Source organism: Panthera leo, chromosome B4 (assembly GCF_018350215.1).
Source record: "Panthera leo isolate Ple1 chromosome B4, P.leo_Ple1_pat1.1, whole genome shotgun sequence".
In the NCBI taxonomy this organism is placed as follows: domain Eukaryota; kingdom Metazoa; phylum Chordata; class Mammalia; order Carnivora; family Felidae; genus Panthera; species Panthera leo.
Window position 1 is genome coordinate 120,925,789 of NC_056685.1, and position 21,763 is coordinate 120,947,551.

The 21,763-nt window shown below is 37.5% G+C and overlaps 1 protein-coding gene across 2 annotated transcripts in view; it reads left to right on the forward strand.

Annotated features, from left to right (window-relative positions):
• The window catches only part of ANO4 (anoctamin 4), a 395,702-nt gene that overhangs the window by 281,417 nt on the left and 92,522 nt on the right, over window positions 1-21,763 (forward strand). For both annotated transcript variants that reach the window (XM_042947503.1, XM_042947504.1), the window contains 5 exons: window positions 6,868-6,923; window positions 9,221-9,342; window positions 12,676-12,810; window positions 13,872-13,968; window positions 18,581-18,641. In XM_042947503.1, coding sequence (XP_042803437.1) covers window positions 6,868-6,923; window positions 9,221-9,342; window positions 12,676-12,810; window positions 13,872-13,968; window positions 18,581-18,641 — 471 coding nt within the window. The remainder of the gene's footprint in view (window positions 1-6,867; window positions 6,924-9,220; window positions 9,343-12,675; window positions 12,811-13,871; window positions 13,969-18,580; window positions 18,642-21,763) is intronic.

The window sequence follows — 21,763 nt, forward strand, 5'->3', positions numbered from 1 at the left end:
ATCATTGCCTAGCACACACTCTGGCATGTAGTATGAGTGCTTCTTGAACTGAATTGAAAATGTCTTAAACACAATGTCTAATCATCAGTATCCTTAGACAGTAAAAAAATTGTGTACAATGAGGCCATTCATCAATAACTTAACTTTTGCATCTCAAAATGTGAGCTATTTTTACAAATAGCCAAGATGAAGACCAAAGGACAGAGACAGTGATTTGTAAATATTCTGGAGGAGTGCGGGAAGTGTTGTATTGTTACCAGTTATAAATGATCTTTGTAAGTTTCTCATTTGTTAAAAGGAGAATTCTATTCAAGAACCCCAATGCTTTTTATCTTTTAAGCTTTTATTTAAATTCCAGTTAGTTAACATAGTGTGTAATAATAGTTTCAAGGGTACAACATAGTGATTCAACACTTCAACCCAACATCCAGTGCTCATCACAAGTCCACTCCTTAATCCCCATCACCTGTTTCACCCATCACCAGCCCCCCCCCCCCCAATCTGGTAACTATCAATTTGTTGTCTATAGTTAAGAGTCTGTTTCTTGGTTTGCCCCTCCCTCTTTTTTCTCCCCTTTGCTCATTTGTTTTGTTTCTTAACTTCCACACATGAGTGAAATCACTTGGTATTTGTCTTTGACTGACTGACTTATATCGCTTAGCATAATACTAACTCCATCCATGTCATTGCAAATAGCAAGATTTCATTCTTCTTTATGACTGAGGAACAAGTCCAGTGTGTGTGTGTGTGTGTGTGTGTGTGTGTGTGTGTGTGGTGTGTGTATATATGTGGTACACACATATATATCTCACATATTCTTTATTCATTCATTAGTTCAGTGCTTTGAAAATTGGTAATGATGACCTGGAGAAGTATCTAATTTAGAAATGACCAATCACAGGGTAAATTATTAACACAGAGTCAGGCATTATGCTAAAAAACATGGAGTAAAACTACAAATGCTCGGTTGACCCAGTGTTTCATTGTCATCTTTGGTTTTGTAAATAAAAGAAATAACAGAAGAAATTTTAATTTATTGATAGAATAATGTTTATCTAATGTTATTTTCTACCTAAACTCTTTCTGAAAGTGACATCTTCCATGAGCCAATAGTGATCAAAAATAATACAAAAATACTGATTTGTAAACATGATTCATAAGGATATTTTGCTGGAGTGTAAACTACCACTATGTAAGTTTTCCTGATTCACTCTGAATTTGTTACAACTGTGAAAATCAAACCTGTTGAAATCCATTTTCAAAATAGAGCAATTAATAGATCAACTAAGATTTTTTTAACAATATAAGTACATGAAATAAATTTTGAAATTGACTTGTATTTTCAAAATTGGTACTCAAAGGGGAAGTTAGTGGAGTAGTAGACTTCAAGTAGGAACTATTTTCTCACTTTGCAGGACTCTGATAAATTATGATAAGCTTACAGAGGTCGTCAACAGAGTCTCTTATTAGATCCCTGTCAATTCTGTTTTTTCTAATATCTGGGATGTTTGAAAGTTGATTGCTGAGATATGTGGAATTCTCAATAGAGACTCCAGGGAATCAGAGTTTTCCACATAATCATTTTTATTCATTTGTTGCAAAGGTATTTATTGAGGGCCTCCTGCCTGCTAGACAAAATACAAAAGCAATACAATACTTGTACTTCACATGTTTTTCTTAGACATTTAGTGTTAATGTCAAACATCTTAAAACACAGTACTGTGTTACGGTGGTTAAAAGTACCTGAACATTGATTGACCCTCCATCAGTAAAAAGTGAATTAGTGTATGTTCTATCTCCCACTGAGGCTAAGCCTATGCACTCTAATCAGGATGTAAAGCATAGGGAGCATTCCCCTATTAGTCACTTGAGAGACATTGTTCTAGTCAACTTCTTTGAGGTACATTTTAGGAAGTAGCATAATTCTTGATCTGAAAGAAACTTCAAAGGTCAACACATTCAACATCCACTGCTGGCCAAGAAGGAGTGACAGGCACAAGATTTACTCCCCCACCTGAAACGATCAAAGGGAAAACAGAAAAAAAAAAGTATGAGACTACTATTTTCAAGACATCAAATGTTGGGCAGCCAAGAATAGGGATCCCTGAGAAACAGAAAACAAATAAGGTGAGCCCCATAATTGTCTCCACTTGCTACTTTGACATAGTTTCTAGATAGCAGGCTAGGGAAGGAGAACCCAGGCAGAAGCTGGTAGCCTGCCTGAGTTGAGAAGATGTTGCTGAGAGTCCAAGGAGACCAAGGCAGTTAGAGTTCACAGAACAGAGTACAATAAAGTAGAAAGTTCCACCAAGAGAGAACTCTGAAGATCAGCAGCAGGTCCCCCCTCAAGTATTTAGCTGACTACTGATTAGTGGATATGTATTAGGAAACTATCCAAAGTCAGTGAAAGAACAACCACAAAGGATTTCCAATGTTATTGGAACACCTCATCATTTGCAGAGCATGGAACATAAATGCTCTAAAGAGCCCAATCCAAAATTGAGAAGTTAATACACCGAGTAAAAAAAAAAAAAAAAAAAAAAAGCAAGGCCTAATTCTTTGCTGCCTGCAAGAAACACACTTTAAATATAAAGACAGAAATAGGTTAAAAGTAAAAGGTTCAAAAAAGTTATACCATGCCAACCAAAAGAAAGCTGAAGAGGCTATACTGATACCAGATAAAAATAGATTTCAGAGAAAAGAATATTACCAGGGATAAAAATGAATTTAGTCAATTCATCAGGAGGACATAACAATCCTAAAAGCCTACAGCTTCAAACGACACAAAGCAAAAACTGACAGAAATGCAAAGAGAAATAGACAACTTCACAGTTATAGTCATATATTTCCAATACTTCTTTCTCAGTGATTAATAGAATAAATAGACAGAAAATCAGTAGGAGTTAGAAGACCTGAATAACATTACCAGTGAACTTAATTGATCTTTTAGATCAGTCCACTACCAACAACAGCAGAATATGTATTTTTTTTTCAAGTACACCTAGAACATTACCAAGATTGGCATATTTGGGGGGGAATAAAACATGATTGATGGATTTAAAGGGATTCAAGTCCTACAGAGTATGTTTTTTGACCACAGAGGAAGTAGATTATATGTTAATAAGATAATTTCTGGAAATTTTACAAATATTTAAAACTAATACACTTTTAAATAGCTCATCAGTGGAAGAAGAAATCAAAAGAGAAGTCAGTATGTTGTATTCAATGAAAAAAACAATATATCAAAAAGTGTGCAGTACTTAGGGAGAAATTTATAATACTATATGCCTATATATGAAAAGAAATTCCCGAATTAATGATCTCCCCTTCCACCTTAAGAAACAAAAAGAAAAGGGAATTAAAGTAGGTAGATGAAAGGAAATAATAAAAGAGAAGAAACCAGTGAAATAGAAAACAGAAAAAACAATAGAGAAAATCATTGAAACCAAAAGCTGTTTCTTTGGGGAAAAATATAAAACAAAAAAATTTATAAACCTTGTGGTGGATACACCCAAGGCGACTTCCCAGTGAGTCATGCCCTGTGTAATTCCTTCTCCTTAAGTGTGAGCAGAAACTGTAGCTTAAATTTAACCAATAGAATATTGCAAAGGTGATTGTGTCACTCCTGTGATTATGTTACATTACAAAGCTTAAGAGATCTTCCAGATGTGGAAAAGTTCTTAATCAGTTTGACTTTGACTTAATCAAAAGGAAGATCATTCTGGGTGGGCCTGACCTAATCAGGTTTAGGCCTGTCCCCAGCTCAGAAACTTGCAGTGACACAGATTCTCTCTCTCCTTTGCTGGTTTTGATCAAGCAAGTTGCCACGAATATTGTAGCCACAAGGAAATCAATGCTGTCAATCATGTAAGGCAGCTTGGAAGTGGCTCCTTTCCTAGCTGAACTTCCAGGTAAGAATGCAGTATAGCCAAAACCTTTGCTTTGGCTTTGTGAGACCCAAAACAGAGAACCTAGGTGAAGCATATCCAGACTTCTGACTAAAAGAAGCTGTGAGATAATGTTTTTAGCTACAATATATCTTATAATTTGTTACACAGTGATAGAACACTAATGCAAACTTCTAGCCAGGCTTATCAGGTAGTAAAGAGAGAAAACACAAATTCCTAAATTTCTAGGAATAGGAAAGGTGATCTCACCAAAAATTTTCTGAATATTTTTAATAATCTTTTATTATGAATAATCTTTTGTCAATAAATTTGACAACTTAAATGAAACGGACAAATTTCTTGACAGATGAAAATAATCAAAACCCATTCAAGAAGAAATAACCTTGTGTTGTTGATTTTGGCCATTCTGACAGGTGTGGGGTGATATCGCATTGTAGTTTTGATTTGCACTTTTCCTGATGATCAGTAACGTTAAGCATCTTTTCATGTGTTTCTTGGCCATCTGGATGTCTTTTGAAAAATGTCTATTCATGTCTTCTGCACATTTTTAAATTGGGTTATTTGTTTTTTGGGTGTTGAGTTGTGTAAGTTCTTTATATATTCTGGAATGTGTATCTCAGATATGTCATTTGCATATATCTTCTCCTATTCCGTAGGTTGCCTTGTAGTTTGGTGGATTGTTTCCTTCACTGTGCAGAAACTTCTTATTTTGATGTGGTCCTGGTAGTTTATTTTTGCTTTTGTTTCCCTTGCCTCAGGAGACATATCTAGAAAGAAGTTGCTGTGTATGGCTGATATCAAAGAAGTTTTGGGTTTCCTGTCTCACATTTAGGTGTTTCATCCATTTTGAATTTATTTTTGTGTATGGTGTAAGAAAGTGGTCCAGTTTCATTCTTTTGCATGTTGCTGTCCAGTTTTCCCAAAACCATTTGTTAGAGAGACTGTCTTTTATCCACTGGATATTCTTCCCTATTTTGTTGAAGATTAATTGACCATAATTGTGGGCTCATTTCTGGGTGTTTTATTCTGTTCCATTGATCTATATGTCTGTTTTTGTGCCAGTACCATACTGTTGTGATCGCTACAGCTTTGTAATATAACTTGAAGTCCAAAATTGTGATGCCTCCAGCTTTGCTCTTCTTTTTCAAGATTAGTTTGGCTCTTTAGGTTCTTCTGTGGTTCCATACAAATTTTTTTTGTTCTATTTCTGTGAAAAATTCTGTCGGTATTTAGATAGGGATTGCATTAAATGTGTAGATTGCACAGGTGTGGAGAAAGGGGAACCCCCCCTTACACTGTTGGTGAGAATGCAAACTGGTGCAGCCACTATGGAAAACATTATGGAGGTTCTCCCAAAAGTTAAAAATAGAACTACCCTACAATCCAGCAATTGCACTACTAGGTATTTATCAAAAAATGCAAAAATACTAACTCAAAACAAGACATGCATCCCAATGTTTATAGCAGCATTATCTACAGTAACCAACCCAAGTGTCCACAAGCTGATGAATGGGTAAGGAAGATGTGGTATACATACACCATGGAATATTACTCGGCCATAAGAATGAAATCTCACCATTTGCAATGACATGAATGGAGCTAAAGAGTATTATGCTAAGCAAAATAATTTAGGGAAAGGAAAATACCATATGATTTCACTCACATGTGGAATTTAAGAAACAAAACAGATGAGCCAAGGAACAAAAAGTGAGAGTGGCAAATCAAGAAACAGACTTTTAACTATAGAGAATAAACTGATGGTTACCAGAAGGGAGATGGGTGGGGGATGGGTTAAATAAATGGGATTAAGGAGTACACTTGTGATGAGCACCAGGTGATGTATGGAAATGTTGAATCACTGTATTGTACACCTGAAACTAACATAACACTATATGTTAACTGGAATTTAAATAAAAACAAAAAAATAAACTTATGTATATAAGCTTAAAAAAAGTAGAAATAACCTAGTTAGCCCCATATGTATTAAAGAAATTGAATTTGTACTTTAGAATCTTCTCACAAAAATACCCCTGCAGGCTCAGATTATTTTATATATGAATTCTATGAGCCATTCAAGAAAGAATACCAATTTTAAAAAACTCTTTCACAAAATTGAAACAAATAGTTATATATCCGTATGATGGAATACTCAACAATGAAAATGAGCTACAACATGGGTGAATTTCAAAGTAATTATCCTGAGTGAAAGAATTCAGACAAAAAAAGAGTAAATGCTAGATGATTCCATTTATACAAAACTCTAGAAAATGCAAACCGATAATGACAGAAAGCAGATCAGTGTTGCCTTGGAGATGGCATAGGGAGGAGTGCCGTTCCAAAGTGGCATGATAAACTTTGAGGTATTTGGGGTAATGGATATATTTGCTTGATGGTTTCAGGTGTGCATATGTAAGTCAAATCTTCTCAGATTGTGTGTTTTACATCTCCGTCATCTGTCGTATGTCAGTTATGCCTCAGTAAAGCTATTTTTAAAATAATCCACATATCCAACACCCTTCCCCCATTTTATATATGAGAAAATTAAAGCCTGAGGGCAAGAGAACTTTTTCAAAGTCATACCACTAGTCCAATGCAGAAGGGTTAGATTTATCTACATTGAAGCTTCTAGATCAAAATATAAAAAGAGCTCCTGGAAGAAAATCATTTTTTGGTATGATAAATGTATCCACTTTTCTCAATACATTCTCGTCTCTGTGCCAGGCACTGCGCCACGTATGCGTCACTGTTTGGTTTCTATTTGAAAATCTGATTTCCCAGCCCTTGATTCCAATTTGCTAGCACATAGCAAAACTTTCCAAACTGAGTCCCCAACTGGGTTCAAATCATTTTTGAAAACCTAGATTGTTTGCTCCAAAAAGTACCACCCTCACATTAGTCTTGAACATTGTGAGGATTCAAACTCAGTATTAGTTCAAACTGAACTTTTTTATCATTTTAGGTCTGAATCGTTTGCTTACCAATGGCTCCTATGAAGCTGCATTTCCCTTGCACGAGGTATTGTCCTGCCTTTCCTCCTCCTCCGTCAATTTCTTGTTATTAAATCAGCTTCTGGGAATAGTCAGAAGCCAATTGAGTTTGCTGATACGACATTTGTTCAGAGTGAAATTAATTTGTTCAATGGATAATGAGGGAGGGCCTACTTGCATTGTGACGTCTCTCCCCCAGCACAGATTTATTTCTATGTATCTTTATGTAATTGTAAGAATACTTGAGTCAAGAGTCACTCAGCATGAGTTCAGAGGAATCGCTGAGGGACTCCAAGTCATAAAATTAGAGAAGCATTGAAAATTTGCATGAGGCACCACACCCATGGGGAAAATGTTGTTGAAATATATAGTCTCTGCAACAAAGAAATTTATAGCTATTTCTTCGAGAGTAGGGGGGAGCCATTTTGAAAAGTCTCTGGTAACCAGAGGGTGATGAATGGAAACGAATAGTATTGTACATATTATTGCTCATTTAAGTTACATAAATTTTGATATTCTCCTTATTTGCTTCATGGTTTTTGTCATCTATAAGGATTTTAGTAAATGTAATTGTGATTACCTTTAACTCTGTTTTGGGTTATGTAACCCAGAATTCTCTTTTACACATAGGTTTACAGGGATTTAATCCTCATGACTGGTGAAAGATGGTTCTCATCTTCATGGTATTGAGCCCCTACTTTGTACCAGTCACGGTGTGGCACAGCAGAAAGATGACTATCACAGCCCATGCCCTGTAGGACCTCACAAACTAGCCAGGCTGGAACTCCTGGGAGTGATTTCCAGAAGCCTTATACTAGCAATGATGTTAACAGTTTGCCAATAAACTTTGGAGAACTGTTCCAACAGTTCATAAATGGCAAGTCTTTCCAAAACATACCCTTTATTATTTGGCTTAGAGTACTGCCCCTGTTGTTTTAAATACTACAAGCACACAAAGGTGATATAGAATTTTACAAATCTTATTCATTAAGAAAACTAGAAGCTTTAGTCTGAGACCCTGTTTACAGACTGCCATGAAACATTTTAGGAATGATTCTTTTAGTATCACAAAAGCAAACATTTTGACCCAGAGGTATTCTAGAGCCACACACAGGTGATTCTGAACTCTAAAGACAGATTTCTCCAGAAAACATCATGTGGCCTCCTGTAGTTATTAGTTGGCATGGCCCCAAAAAGGTTTCGAAGACAACTGCATTCTCCCACAGCCAAGCCCTTGTCCATAGTGAGCAATAGTAGGGGAGCAGAAGTATCTGTGTAGGTGAGTAGGTGGCAGGTATGAGGAGGTCTAAGAAGATGCAGCTTTGAAACCCCATGGAGTAACTCAAGGTGTCTTTGTGGCTTCCATATCTTGGTAAAGCCCTGTATTCTATGAGAAGAGAACTTCCAAATCAGTAATAGCAACAACAATAACATAATTGCTCTTGTGACTCTTTATTCTCAGTGTAGCTTAATTATATTATTTAACCTCATAATAACCTTTAAAGGCAGGAAAGCAGGAAGAGCAGACATTGTTGCCAACGCTTCATCTTAAAATTTTAAATAGCGGTTTAGAGAAAGGTTAACCCACCTCTAGTCACTGTGTGAGTTTGTCGACCTGAGACTAGAACCTGAGTTTCTTGTCTTTCAGCCTGGTTCACCTTCCACAAGAAAGAACTTCCCAGATTAACATTAATAATTAGTCCACTTCCAGAAGATGCTTTTTCTGTTTGTGAAACTAGCATTGCCATTAACTGAACTCAGAAAAACCTGCACCTGTCCCGGCCCTTTGTCTCGTCATTTGTTCCATGAAGTGGTTGGATTATATTTGAATTGTTGTAATTTTGAGGTTATATCCCGATTTTATATTTTAGGGTTTTGCGTGGACAAGGCAAGGGAACAGCTATGGCTGTTTACCAACTACCCTGTCTTGAGACAAGTGGAACTAAGTCTTAGGCATGTGTTCTGGGCAAGACACTTTATTCATTCAAACCATGAAAGACATCAGTGAGGCAGATATTTTAGTTCCATTATGAATTAGGAATCTGGGGCTCAGAGAATTTAAGGTCTTCCAGCTAAAAAATAGAAGAACTGAGTTCGAAGTCAGTTCAAACCTGCCTGATTCTAACAAGCATGTGCTTTTTACTACACAGCACCATCAACAAGATTATGTCCACAATAACTGCTTTGCCTTCAATAATATGTATCCATTTCTTTCCTATATGACCCCTATCACTACTCTTGCCATAATAGACTAGTATTACTGTCAGATTTTCCTTATGACTTTTTTTGGGTATTACCTCACTGGCAGTGGTGTTTTTATCCCAGGGAAGTTACAGAAGTAAAAACTCCATTAGAACCCATGGAGCGGAAAACCACCGACATCTGCTCTATGAGTGCTGGGCCTCCTGGGGCGTGTGGTATAAATACCAGCCTTTGGATCTTGTAAGGTGAGTTTTTAACCAGCTGCAAATATAAAGCTTGCACAGAATGATTAGGAAGACTGTCAGCTGGGACAAGAAAAAAGTCTGAATTACATAGCTCTTGATCAAATCTGGCTTTATCTCAAAAAGGCAACTTGGCCAGGCCTCCCACAGGACTTTATAAGGAGCAGGCCATCCATGTGACTGTTATTGACAAATTATCAATAACGACTACAGAAAGATGCTTCCATATATTAGTGGCAAATAGAATATTAGTTACTGTGTAAGTAGGAAATACGGATTCTGTCATTGTAATAAATTTCAGGCTTATTTTAATTTTCAACTGATAAATTTTAAAGATTGTTTTGATTTTGCAAGTCAAATCAGTACATCTGCTTTTAACTTATGATGACATTGGAAATGTATGCTTTTTTAACTGTTTATGTATGTTCAACTTTCAGCATTCATGGCAGCATTATTCTCTGACATCTCATTATTTATTTACAGACTGGTTATTATTAACATTGGGTACCAACATTCCATACTTTGTGGATTCCTTATAAAAGAGAAAGTCATGTCTCATTTCCTAGATTAGCTTGATTTGATTTACTCTGACTAGTGCCCTCAAAAATTGAGCCCAGAGGAAAATGAAATAATAAGACAGCTCACTTTATATTTTTGTCTCCCTGGGCAGTTAGCCATTCTTCCTGCCAGAGTCCTTGTTACTAAGTATTTACTCCTATTGATCCAAGGGCACTGACGAATTGTGTACTATTCTATGTATCAGTAACAAATAAACCAGATGATCTGGGTGAGTGGAAAATATTTTCTGAGATGAGATCATTTTCTTTTGACCAGTCTCAATACATGCTAAAACAGTGGGGGTGGGGAGGATACAAGTAAGTGCTCTTCCCAGCCTCACTCCCAATATTACAGGAATACACTGATTAAAAATTACAGAAAAGTACTGCAGGCAAAATATCTGTCCTTGACATTGTTTTGATTAAGACTTTGCAGTTTATCATTGTGTTAAACCCATTGTGTTTCTAGTATGACGCTAAATACCTTTGGCAAAGACAGTTGGAAGCCACCATGTCTAAGAAATTCAGTTTCCTTCATAAAAACAGGCTCTGCATACTCGAAACAACTAGAAAACAGTACAAGACTATGCACAGTTAGGTAAAATGTATTATGATAAGTTTTACAACAATTTGGAAAAATGGGAAGGATAGATATGGGTAGGTGCTTCTGTGGAAAGCTCTGTAGAGCTGAGCCTGGAAGAGATTGGGATTTGTATTGCCCAGAAGGAAGGGAGAGGAAAAGCACAAGCAAGATTTGAGTAGTATGAAGTTTTGGAGTATCTAGGAAATCTCATCTCTTAAATAGCTCTTGTCCTATAAATTTTGCTTCTTCCATGTCTCTTGAATCTGGCCACACCCTAGTATCTCCTCTACCATACTGCCTCCTTCACCTTACAACCTGGACTATGGCTGTTGTCCCACACTTGGTCTTCCTTTTCCCACTCTGGTCCCTTCCAGTCCATTCTCTAACCGGCAGACAGAGTGGTATTTTTGGAATGTGAATCTGATTATGTCCCTTGAATGTTAAAACTCTCTTATGATTTTCCCTTTCTCCCACGATAAGGATCAATGCATTTAGCATGGTTTACAAGACCCTCTGAGGTCCAGCCTCCACCTAGCTTACCAGCCCACCTCTTGTTATCAGTGTTCCAGGCACACTGCCCTTATTTTACCTGGTTCCTTCTGCTACAGGTTCTTTGTAATTATGGTTCCTCTGCTGGAAATACTCTATCCTGTCCCCAGTCCTTCCTAGCTAATAGTCACCTCCTCAGAGAAGTCTTCCCTAATTAAGGTGATCACATGGTCTTAGTTTATATACTTGTGGAGTTATGTTCCTCTCCTTTTGTGGAGAGGACTCCACAAAAGGAAAGGGAGAACACTCCCTTTTCCCAGTGTTCTAATTATAAACTTATTTCTTTAATTGATTGATGTATATCTACTCTATCAGCCTGTGAGCTGCACAAGAGCAGGGACCATGCTTATTTTGTTCATCATTTTATCTTCAGTTCATAGCACAATATTTGCCACCTGGAAGGTAGTTTCTATTTGTTGAATGAATAAAAGAATATTTATCTGTGTATTTGAATGTATGTTGAAGAAGCCTTCAGGGAGTGAAAAATTTATGTTGGAAAACAGTGGAAGATAGGATAAAGGGGATAATCTTTATTCCATCTTTTAGGAGCTTTTAGGAACCATTGGACATTCTAAGAGGAAAGCAGAAGCCAGTATTTGGAAATAGGTGGTAAACAACATTTGTTTAGAATGAGAATAAAAAAATAATTAGAATATTCTTATATTAAACTAAAAAATAATGAACTTCTGGGGTATTTGGATGGCTCAGTCAGTTAAGTGTCTGACTCTTGATTTCAGCTCAGGTCATGATCTCACGGATTGAGTTCAAGCTTCACATCAGGCTCTGCGCTAACACCACGGAGCCTGCTTGGGATTCTGTCTCCCTCTCTCTCTGTGCCTCCCCCAATTGCTATCTCCAAAAATAAATAAAAATAAACTTTAAACAAAATAATGAACTTCTAACTATAGCATGTAGCATTTGAGAGGCCTAGAAAGTACAGTTTGGGTTGTATTCTAGTGTAAGTCAATTATGTTATTAATGGTGTTTGAAAATAAAATAAAATAAAAAAAAACAAGGAATTCCCTGGATACCTCTGAACTTCACAGAATGCAGGGCACTAAGCAGACTGGTTAGTCTCTGAAAAACATTTTTAGAGGTGCATGTTGAAACTTGTGAAAAATCATCACTTAAGAGGAAAAGTTGCTTTCAGTGTCCCTTCATATTGAATCTCAGTAGTTAGAGTTATTTTCTTTATAATATCATGCAATTCTAGCATTGTAAACATCTTATAAGGCTACAGAATATTGAGAGGGGTGTTTAAAGTTTTTCACAGTAACTTTGTTTCCTGTTTTTAAAAATATACGTCATTATAATACATGTACTACAAACAACCATACGCTTGGAAATGGCAAAGATGAGATGATGTGTTGTCACCAACACTTCAAGTTCTCCTGGTTCTGTAGTAAGAAATGTCCTATCTTCTTGAATGCGCATGGGTTTTGCTCTGTGTTCTTACACAAGCTTGTGTATAATCATGTTCCTGTATGGAAGAGTTTATTCTATTTCCAATATGTAATAATAGGAGAAGAAATTGAAGCCCAGAGCCTTAATTTGGTCAAGTATCTATTCTCTTAGATGCATGTTTATCAGCAAGGACACTACAAAGTAAACTTACTAAGTGTTAAAATGCTGTTGTGTCTTACACAGGCGGTACTTTGGAGAGAAGATTGGGTTGTATTTTGCCTGGTTGGGCTGGTATACCGGCATGCTCTTCCCAGCTGCCTTCATTGGATTGTTTGTCTTTCTGTATGGAGTCATTACTCTGGATCACTGCCAAGTCAGGTATGGGGAGCTCTGGGTGAACCTACTTTTGCTTCTATTTAGAGATGGGTGGTGATACTTTGGGGATGTTCCCAGATCATGGGCCCACTTTTCCTTCTAACCTCCTTCTCAGTCACTCCTAAAAGAAATCAAAAGGCTCAGTTCACAAGATCTTCCATCCATTATCCATGCTGCTGTAGTCTTCATATACCAGGGAAGCAGGGTTTACATTTGTAGGCATATAAGCCACTCTGTATCCACAGAAAAAATCACTTCCATTCACTGGCTAAAAGTTACTCTCTTTCTGACTTTTTACTTTTTCTCTTCTAATATTGCAAAGTGGCAGGTTCACAATCCCTTTTTATGAATTCTGTGTTTTTGTAAGGACCGTTTAAACCTAAACCAGAAAGACATCTTACCAACTTGTTGGGCCTTGAGAATGATTGATGTTGAGGATTGTTAGCTCTCTCACCATAATATAGTGTAAGGTATTGTACAGAGTTTATTGCCAGGCTGAACAGTGATCCTAAATAATAAATGTGCCTTTTAGAAGTGATTACAAAAGTAAAAGGGATTGATTCTCCTGCCTATAAAAATATTTTACTTTTTGGTGAAATTGTTAATGGGTATGTAGTTTCCCCCCAGAACTAATGCATCATATTTTTATTTATTACTCCATTATTAGTTTTCACTTACCATACACATAGAGTTTGAGGCAGACACTTTTAGGTACCTTGTTGTTCCTAAAATTCAATACAAAACTGTTTCAAATCTGTGCAATGTTGTGAATGACTTTTGTGTAATTTAGGGTATAACATCCAATGTTTTGCTTCATGTATTTTCAGAGTTTAACTTATTAATATTTAAAGCCAAGAAACAGCCTCATAAATAAGTAGGTTTATCAAATTACTAAAATCTTCAGGCATTTGTTTACATTAATAACAGATAAGGCTAGGAATCTAATCAGGACAAAAATCTGGTCTACTGGGTCTTATTTAGTGGTTGAATATTCCGGTGAAATTAGATGGAAAAACATGCTCTTATGTCATTAAAAAGTGGTCCTTTTCTGTTCTCTTTTCCAGTAAAGAAGTCTGCCAAGCTACAGATATCATCATGTGTCCTGTGTGTGATAAATACTGTCCATTCATGAGGCTGTCAGACAGCTGCGTTTATGCCAAGGTAATTTCACATCTGCAGCATTTTAGGTGGATTGAATCTTTCATACATTTTCCTGAGGAACAGAGGGTAACTGTATTCTCTTTGTAATATCTGGTCCTTGATTCTCAAGTTTATGTTGTAGGAGAGAGTTACCTCTATCACTTGGTATTCTAATTCAAATATGTTTTTTACTGTATATGTATTTTAAATGTATTAGCTCTGATTATCATCACAAGAAGCTTCAGTGTGCAAACTGCAAAGAGTACAGTTGTTAGAGTCAGAGAAAGATTCAAATCTTGACTCTGCTCTTTACCACCTGTCAGTCCAAGAACAAGTTACTTAATTCTCTGAGCCACAGTTTTCTATCTGTAAAATGGAGAACATGATGCTTGTCTCATACAATGGTTATAAGAAATAAGCTGAAATGTATACTGAGCCACATGCTTGGCAAATGGTAAGATCTTGGTAAATGAGAGCCGCCATCATTTTTCTCCTTCATCATTATTATTGTCAAATAAATTTTAGATTCAAGACTAGTTCAGCTACTTACCTCCTTGATCTTGCACATGGACAGTCTCTTTGAGGCTGAACTTTTTCATCTCTAAGATGCCCACAGTGATAGCTGCCTTCTCTGCGCCATGGAATGTCCTGAAGACCAAAGAAGATAGTCTTATATGGAAAAGTGCTTTGAAAAGAACAAATACATAGCATCATTATGTCTATTATATATAATTGCATGTCCCTTTCCCATGTTATGCTTTTATTTAAACTTTAGACACATTCATTGAATTCCTTATTTTTTACTTACGGCCAGTCTCACTAATGCAAAGCAATAGCTGGAGTATGGGCTGCTGAAGACTTTCCAAACACCACTGCCTGTCAACTTGCCCAGACTTCAGAAACAAAGAGGGTTGGCAGACTTTATTGAATGTCTGCAATCCCTGCAGCTTGGATCTATCTAATTATACTGTTGGCATGGCAGGGTTTTGTTCATTTTTAACGAGAACATTTGATAGACAGCCCAAGAGCCCGCCCATCCATGATGTCATCAGTAATGCAGGTGTCCAGTCCATGTGGGTGGAGCCCAAACCACAGCAGCCAGGTGTGATTTTAGGAAGATTTGGCTAAATGCTGCAAGGGACCAAAAAAGCACAAAATATTCTCCCTGTCTTTGGAGAACATACAGATAGACCCAAGAAAGTGAGACAAACTTAACAGAATGAGCTTGGGAAATACAGATTTGGTGAGGCCCAAAGAGGATTGTCAGCAGTATAATTTGTTTAAAGATCATGAATTAAGCTTGAATGACTCAGGTGTAAAAAGTCTGCTTTTGGGGGAAACCTGGGTGGCTCAGTTGGTTAAGCGTCCGACTTCAGCTCAGGTTACGATCTCATGGTCCGTGAGTTCAAGCCCCGCGTCAGGCTCTGGGCTGACGGCTCAGAACCTGGAGCCTGTTTCCGATTCTGTGTCTCCCTCTCTCTCTGCCCCTCCCCTGTTCATGCTCTGTCGCTCTCTGTCTCAAAAATAAATAAACTTTAAAAAAATTTTTTTTAAAAATCTGCTTTTTGGGAGTCTCAGAAAACCAATGTTTTGTTGTTATTGTTGCTTGGGAGTATTTGTTTTCTACGTGGAAAAATATGACTGGAGCGAAGTTCTCTCTTTAGGAGATCCATGACAATCCCTTAAAAGGATCATAATGGACAGTTTAGAGTATTCAGATTTTATAGGAGCTAGTTGAGCAGCTATCCTACTGAACATAAGATCTAGAACAATAATAATTATAATAACAGCTAGGCTATAGATATCAAAGTAGCTAGGCAACCTACATTTTTATTTCTAATTCTTACAGCAACTTCAAGGTAGCTGTTATTACTCTGATTTTACTCAGGTAAAAATTACTTTTCCATGGTCACACAGCAGTGAGTAGCTAGGCCTTGGTTTATCTGACTGGAAAACATATCATTGTGCCATATTGAGGCTACAAGATGTTTAGATTCTGGATTTCAGATTTGGTCTTGCCTTTAAAAACTTAATAAAATGAAAGCTAAAACACTACAGAATGAAATAACTGAAGTTCTATAGCGTTTCCTTTAGAAATACTTATTAGAAATGCCAAACTGATTTCATAGAACTGAGGATACACTGGAATATTGGATCAAATCAGAGTCTCGATTCAATGTAATCAATGGCTGTTCTGCTGGTCAGGAATGCTTCATTCTCAACCTTTACATTCGCAAGGTCAGCAGAAAGGACTTATTGGCTTGTTTCACTGGAAAAGATACTGGAAGCCCACACTGTCTGGGAAGAAAGCCCTCACAGCCCAGAACTTGGCCTCCAGGCCCCCAGATGTCTCTTTTCGGCTACCTGTCTACATGTTCGTTTTGCAGACAAGTTCTCATCACATGCTCAAGAAGGTGGCTGCTGACTGCCACAACACAAGGCTTATATCTTCCTTTCTTTATCTCCTTAGGCATATTTTCATAAAAATTATTGGTCTGCCATTACAGAATGTCTCTTTCAGAACCTGTATGTTGTCTAGTTTGGAATTCTTTGGAGGCAGATGTCTTCTCCAAATACTTCATTGTTTTGGCCTGTGCATGTTTGTCTCTTGGAGGTGTCAACTACTTTGGGTAACGGTCATAGGACAAGCACTCAGCTGTCAGTCCTGGCGATTTTACAGAAGGAGAGGACAATGTGTCCTAGGCACCACTATGCGCTGTACTTTTCCAGAGGACTTGTTGGTCAGAGTTTCTTTTTTAAGCCTGCCTAGAACAAAAGAGAATTGGGCGGAGCCACTGTCCCTTGATTGTTATCCACTAGCCCTGGAGTTTAAGAGGAATGGACTGAGGAGAGAATGCGTAAGGACAGCTGGCCAGGGAGCATCTCCTCAACCAGGCAGAACTCTGAGCACCCTTATATTACCCCAAGAACCAACACCTGCAGCTTGTCCTCCCTGTTGCAGGTGATTTGATAGGGGAAACTAACTGTCCAGGGACTGTGGAGGGAGAGGCTGGAGTAGAAATTATGTATTTCTCCAAGCTGAGCTCCCATGCTGTTTGGGAACGGCCACTAACTGTCTCCATATACCACCATATACTACCACCTACACACACACACACACACACACACACACACACACACGCACACACACACACGCCAACTCAAGGCAACTTTCCATCTCCCCTGGGGTTTCTCAGAGTCTTTGTTTGTTTTTGTGTTTTGTTAGTTCCCTGAATCTACTATCTTGCTTCTCCAGGGTTGATTTTGGCAGAGGGAGGCATCAGTCTATCTTAACTTACATTTTAGTAGGAACCAGAAGTCCATATTAACTCACCCCTCCTGATTCACATGTTCCCAAATAACTGCAGCCGAAAAATGTCTCTCTCCACATGTTTGTACATCAGTCCCAGGGAGGGACTCTAATTGGTTCTGTTTCAACCACATGCCCCCTAGTGACCTACATGAGAGAGATCTATTACCAGGAGAAGGGAGGAAAGATCATGTGAGCAGCCAAAAACAATGACCACCACAATTCATTCCAGAATCTACACTGATGGTGCAGGCTACAACTTCCACCAACTCCCTATAAATACCCTAATAGCACAGACCAGCCGCATATAACTGGAACTCTCAAGCTTGATTTAATTCTCAGTGCATTATACAATATGCAATATACAACTTAACAGTCCCTCTGGTGTATGAATAAAATGGCTTTTGCCTTTTGTCTACATTAAATATTTGAATACTGCTCATCTCGCCTATGTTCAAAGAAAAAAGGCATAAACTTTTGGAAAATTTTGAAATACTTCACAATATGATATAACAGGAAAAGACCTGTTTATAGTTGGTGCATTCTCCAAGGGACAGTAAACTATATTTTATACAGAGCTATAAAGCACCCCAAAAAAGGTTATGCTTTATGAATGTATCAGTCATCATTTCAATTTGGCATGACATTGGTGTGATTTATCCTGGAGGTGGAAATGAGCATAGCAGTTTTGCAAGACAAATATCTTTGCTTTCTGCTGTGGTATTTGTGATAGAATATATTATTCTAGCAATAAAGTATTTGCTAGATAAAGTATTTGTGTTGTGTGTAATAGATAAATACAATGATTACCCAAGGCTTTAATAAAGGTGGAAGTGGATTTTGTTAATGGTCTGCTCTCTCTTCTTTGTAATATTAAAATCCAGAGGGCAACCCAGAAAAATGTTTGCCCAAAACTACACAAACAAAATATCCATGTTTCCAAAGTGAATAAATGAGGCATTAAAAATAGAAATCAGAAGACTTTAAAGCAGCAACAATCACACCTTTCTGGTCTTAAATATAAATTTTCCATATACATATGTGCACATGTAATAGTTTTTATGGTGTACAAAAGAAAATTCTTAGCATTCTTGGGGCTGCTAATTAATTTCCAACTAGATGATACCCATATACAGGGTACAGATTCTCTTTTGCATATCCAAACTACTCAGTTGGAGGAACTCCCTTCTTGATTATGATCCAAAATGAGTATCTCCCAAAGGAACCCTGCAAAATTCATTTATTTGTATAGAATTGAAACAAATGTGAATTGAAATATAGTATATGAGAAACTAGTTTAACTATGATTCATAATATTCCCAGGTAACTCACCTCTTTGACAACGGAGCTACTGTATTCTTTGCTGTTTTCATGGCAGTCTGGGGTAAGTGTCCTGCATCCATGTAACTTGAGTTCCCCTTATATGCTTTATAATATGTTCCTTCAGAAATCTGACTTTGTCCTGTGGATGTGAAAGGAAGAAGCTTGCATAAATTCAGTTGGCCATTCTACTGGACACAAGCTGATAAATAATTCATTTATTTATTTAAAAAATAATGTTATAGAGAAGAAATATGTCTGATTTCTCTTACATCTTCAAGATTTTCATCAACATTTCATTATTAACATAAAATTCACCTTCTGTTGGAGACAAAAATAAAGCTTATAATATATCAAAAATTAGTGAGATCTAAGTACTCACAGAAGTATATATCGGACTTTCTGCTGTGAGTGGAATCATTTCATCCAGGTAATGTATGAGTACCCACCTCTGGGTTTCTTTCAGTTCTGGTTAAAAAGACCCCCTATAAACGGAGCTCCTTATAAAGCTGGATTGAGTCCTTCTATATCAGTTTAAATCAACAGCTCCATAATAACAAGGTGTGATGGAACATTCACTTAAATAATTTCTTAACCCAAGGAAAGTACTTTACCTACTTCTTTGTAAAATGAGTTTCATAGTATCTTTCTCATGAAATCATTATAAAGTTTTAATTAGTAGTATAGAAGAGTCTGGACAAATTCATAATAAACAATTGTGGTTATCTTTGGAGAGAGGTTAAGTGAGCAGTGATGGGTAAGGGAAAGGGTAAGTGAGCAGTGATGAAAGACAGGTTTTTACACTATATGTTTTCAATTTGGTTTGAATTTTTCACAATTATTATGCATTTCTTCTAGAAATTAAAATTCCAGAATCTCAGTTTTGATGTTACAAAACTCTGCTAACTCAAGACTTAGGCTCATGTTGTTCCTTGTGTCTGGAATGAATATCAGATCTTCTCCATCTTTCAGAGGCTAACTGAATTGTCATCTTCCTCCTTTGAACTTCACAACATTTGACTGACTTCTAGCCTTCTTTGGACACTTAAAATGAGTTGTATACACACATTATTTCCCTTAGTAGGTTCATGTTCCTCAAGGATCATTATAGTGATTGAAGATTCATACATTTCTTTTGAAGACAGAGATTCATATTTGTTGGATGGATGGATGGATGGATGGATGGATGGATGGATGGATGGGAAAAAGAAAAGAGAAGGGAAAGAGAAGCAAATTATCAAAACAGTTTCTTTATAAGACAAGGAATGTATTTAGTCTCTTTGACAACTGGAAATACAAAAGCCTTGTTCTCTTGAGGAGACTTGTTCTAGATATATTCTGTTTTCCCTACCTAGAGATATTCAAAGAAAAAATTGTCTCTCCCAGTACATATCTGTTGAAGGGACATATTTTTTTAAATTTTTTAATGTTTATTTATTTTTGAAAGAGAGAGAGAGCAGGTGAGGGGCAGAGAGAGGGGGGGACACAGAATCTGAAGCATGCTCCAGGCTCCAAGCTGTCCGCACAGAGCCTGACACAGGGCTCAAACCCATGAACTGCGAGATTGTGACCTGAGCCAAAGTCAGACACTTAACCAACTGAGCCACCCAGGCCCCCTGAAGGGACATATTTTTAAACCTGTGACTCTAGCACCTCTGTCAGTGGGCATTGGACCCAAAACCCATAGGTTAGTAAGTGGCCTGGGAGAAGACCTGAAGTTCTGTCCAAAGAGGAACTAGCAAGATCACCCACAGTCTTATTCTAAAGAATATGGATTGAAAAATGTGGAGAGAGACAGGGAGTTAGCTATAGGAATTGACACTGAAATGTGCATAAAGGTCATGAGGGAGGGAGGAAGAAGGAAATTGAGATTGAACATAAGGTGGAAGTAGGAAGAATTATGAGCATGTTGAAGTTATGAGAAATCAGAACCTTGGAATACGCAAAAGCAAAGTGCTAGTGGAAACGATAGAAAGCAGAGAGTCCAGAAGCTAACTGGTAGCCAACTAGGAGGAAATGCAAGACAGTCCCCCAAAGGGAAACAGGGAGAATATAGCCAAGCTGTGTTATTAGTGGAGTATCAGGGTAAAGACCTAGGATCTCCTATGGCTGAAGTCTCTTGAACTGCTGGCTTCTGTATCCAGTCTCTGAATAGGCTCAGTCTTTTAATCCCCATGGGATTCCCGCCTCCCTTGACAGGGAGGGCTTTGTGAAAAGCCCTCATTATTTGTTCTACCCCTTAGTACATCTCTGTCCCTTGCAAACAAAAGAATCTAATCGTAACAGAATTTTGGTTATGGGACTGAACTCTTAGATCAAGAATTGTATATCTGGTTTTTCTAGAATATACTTGTATTGGTAACCATGATCAGGAAGTATAATAAGCCATCCAGTGCTTAAGCTATGCCATGGTTACAAATGAGGATACTTTAGAAAATGTCTTCATTTATTAAACCAGGAGTTCCCAAACTTTTCCAGTTGTGGCACACATATGAAATACTATTTGCACAGCATCCTGATGTACATGAATGAGTCTGCTCATGGCCAGGGATAATACTGCCCTCACCTGCCTGAAGGTTTGAAGGGATTATTACCTCATGCATACCTATAATCTGCCCCTGGCATACCCACTGGTCTGCTCTGCTTTGGGCCATGAGTCTACTATGTAATGAGTTAATTCTTCTGCATAGAGAGTAATTTTCTGGAAGAATTAATACATAAATATACATTACCTACTTTAGTATTTCACCAATTTTTACTGAAATGATGTTTTCTTCTCCTAGTTTATCCACTGAGACTATAGAGAAGTAAAGTTCTGGGGTATTATAATGTTTGTCTAAAGTGCAGAGGTCATCATCTCCTCTACCCCTCACACAGTACCACCATTATAAAGGGGATTGCATCCCTTCTTTGCGAGTTGGAATGCCTTATGCTGGTGATAACAAATATGTGTATTTTATCCCTACTAACTTCAGTTGATTGGGGGTGGCTTTCTGGAACACGAAGCTGAGAAACTTCTGAGTTCCAAGTGGGTGGATTGGAGATTTGACAATCCTTGGGCTTTGGAGGGTACCCAGTAAGAATCTGATAGATGTATTGTAATAACCTTTGGGAAGAAGCGAACATTTTAGGACCACTTCAGGCAAGGCAAGCCTGGAATAATTCATTGTCTGAATTGCTTTGTCT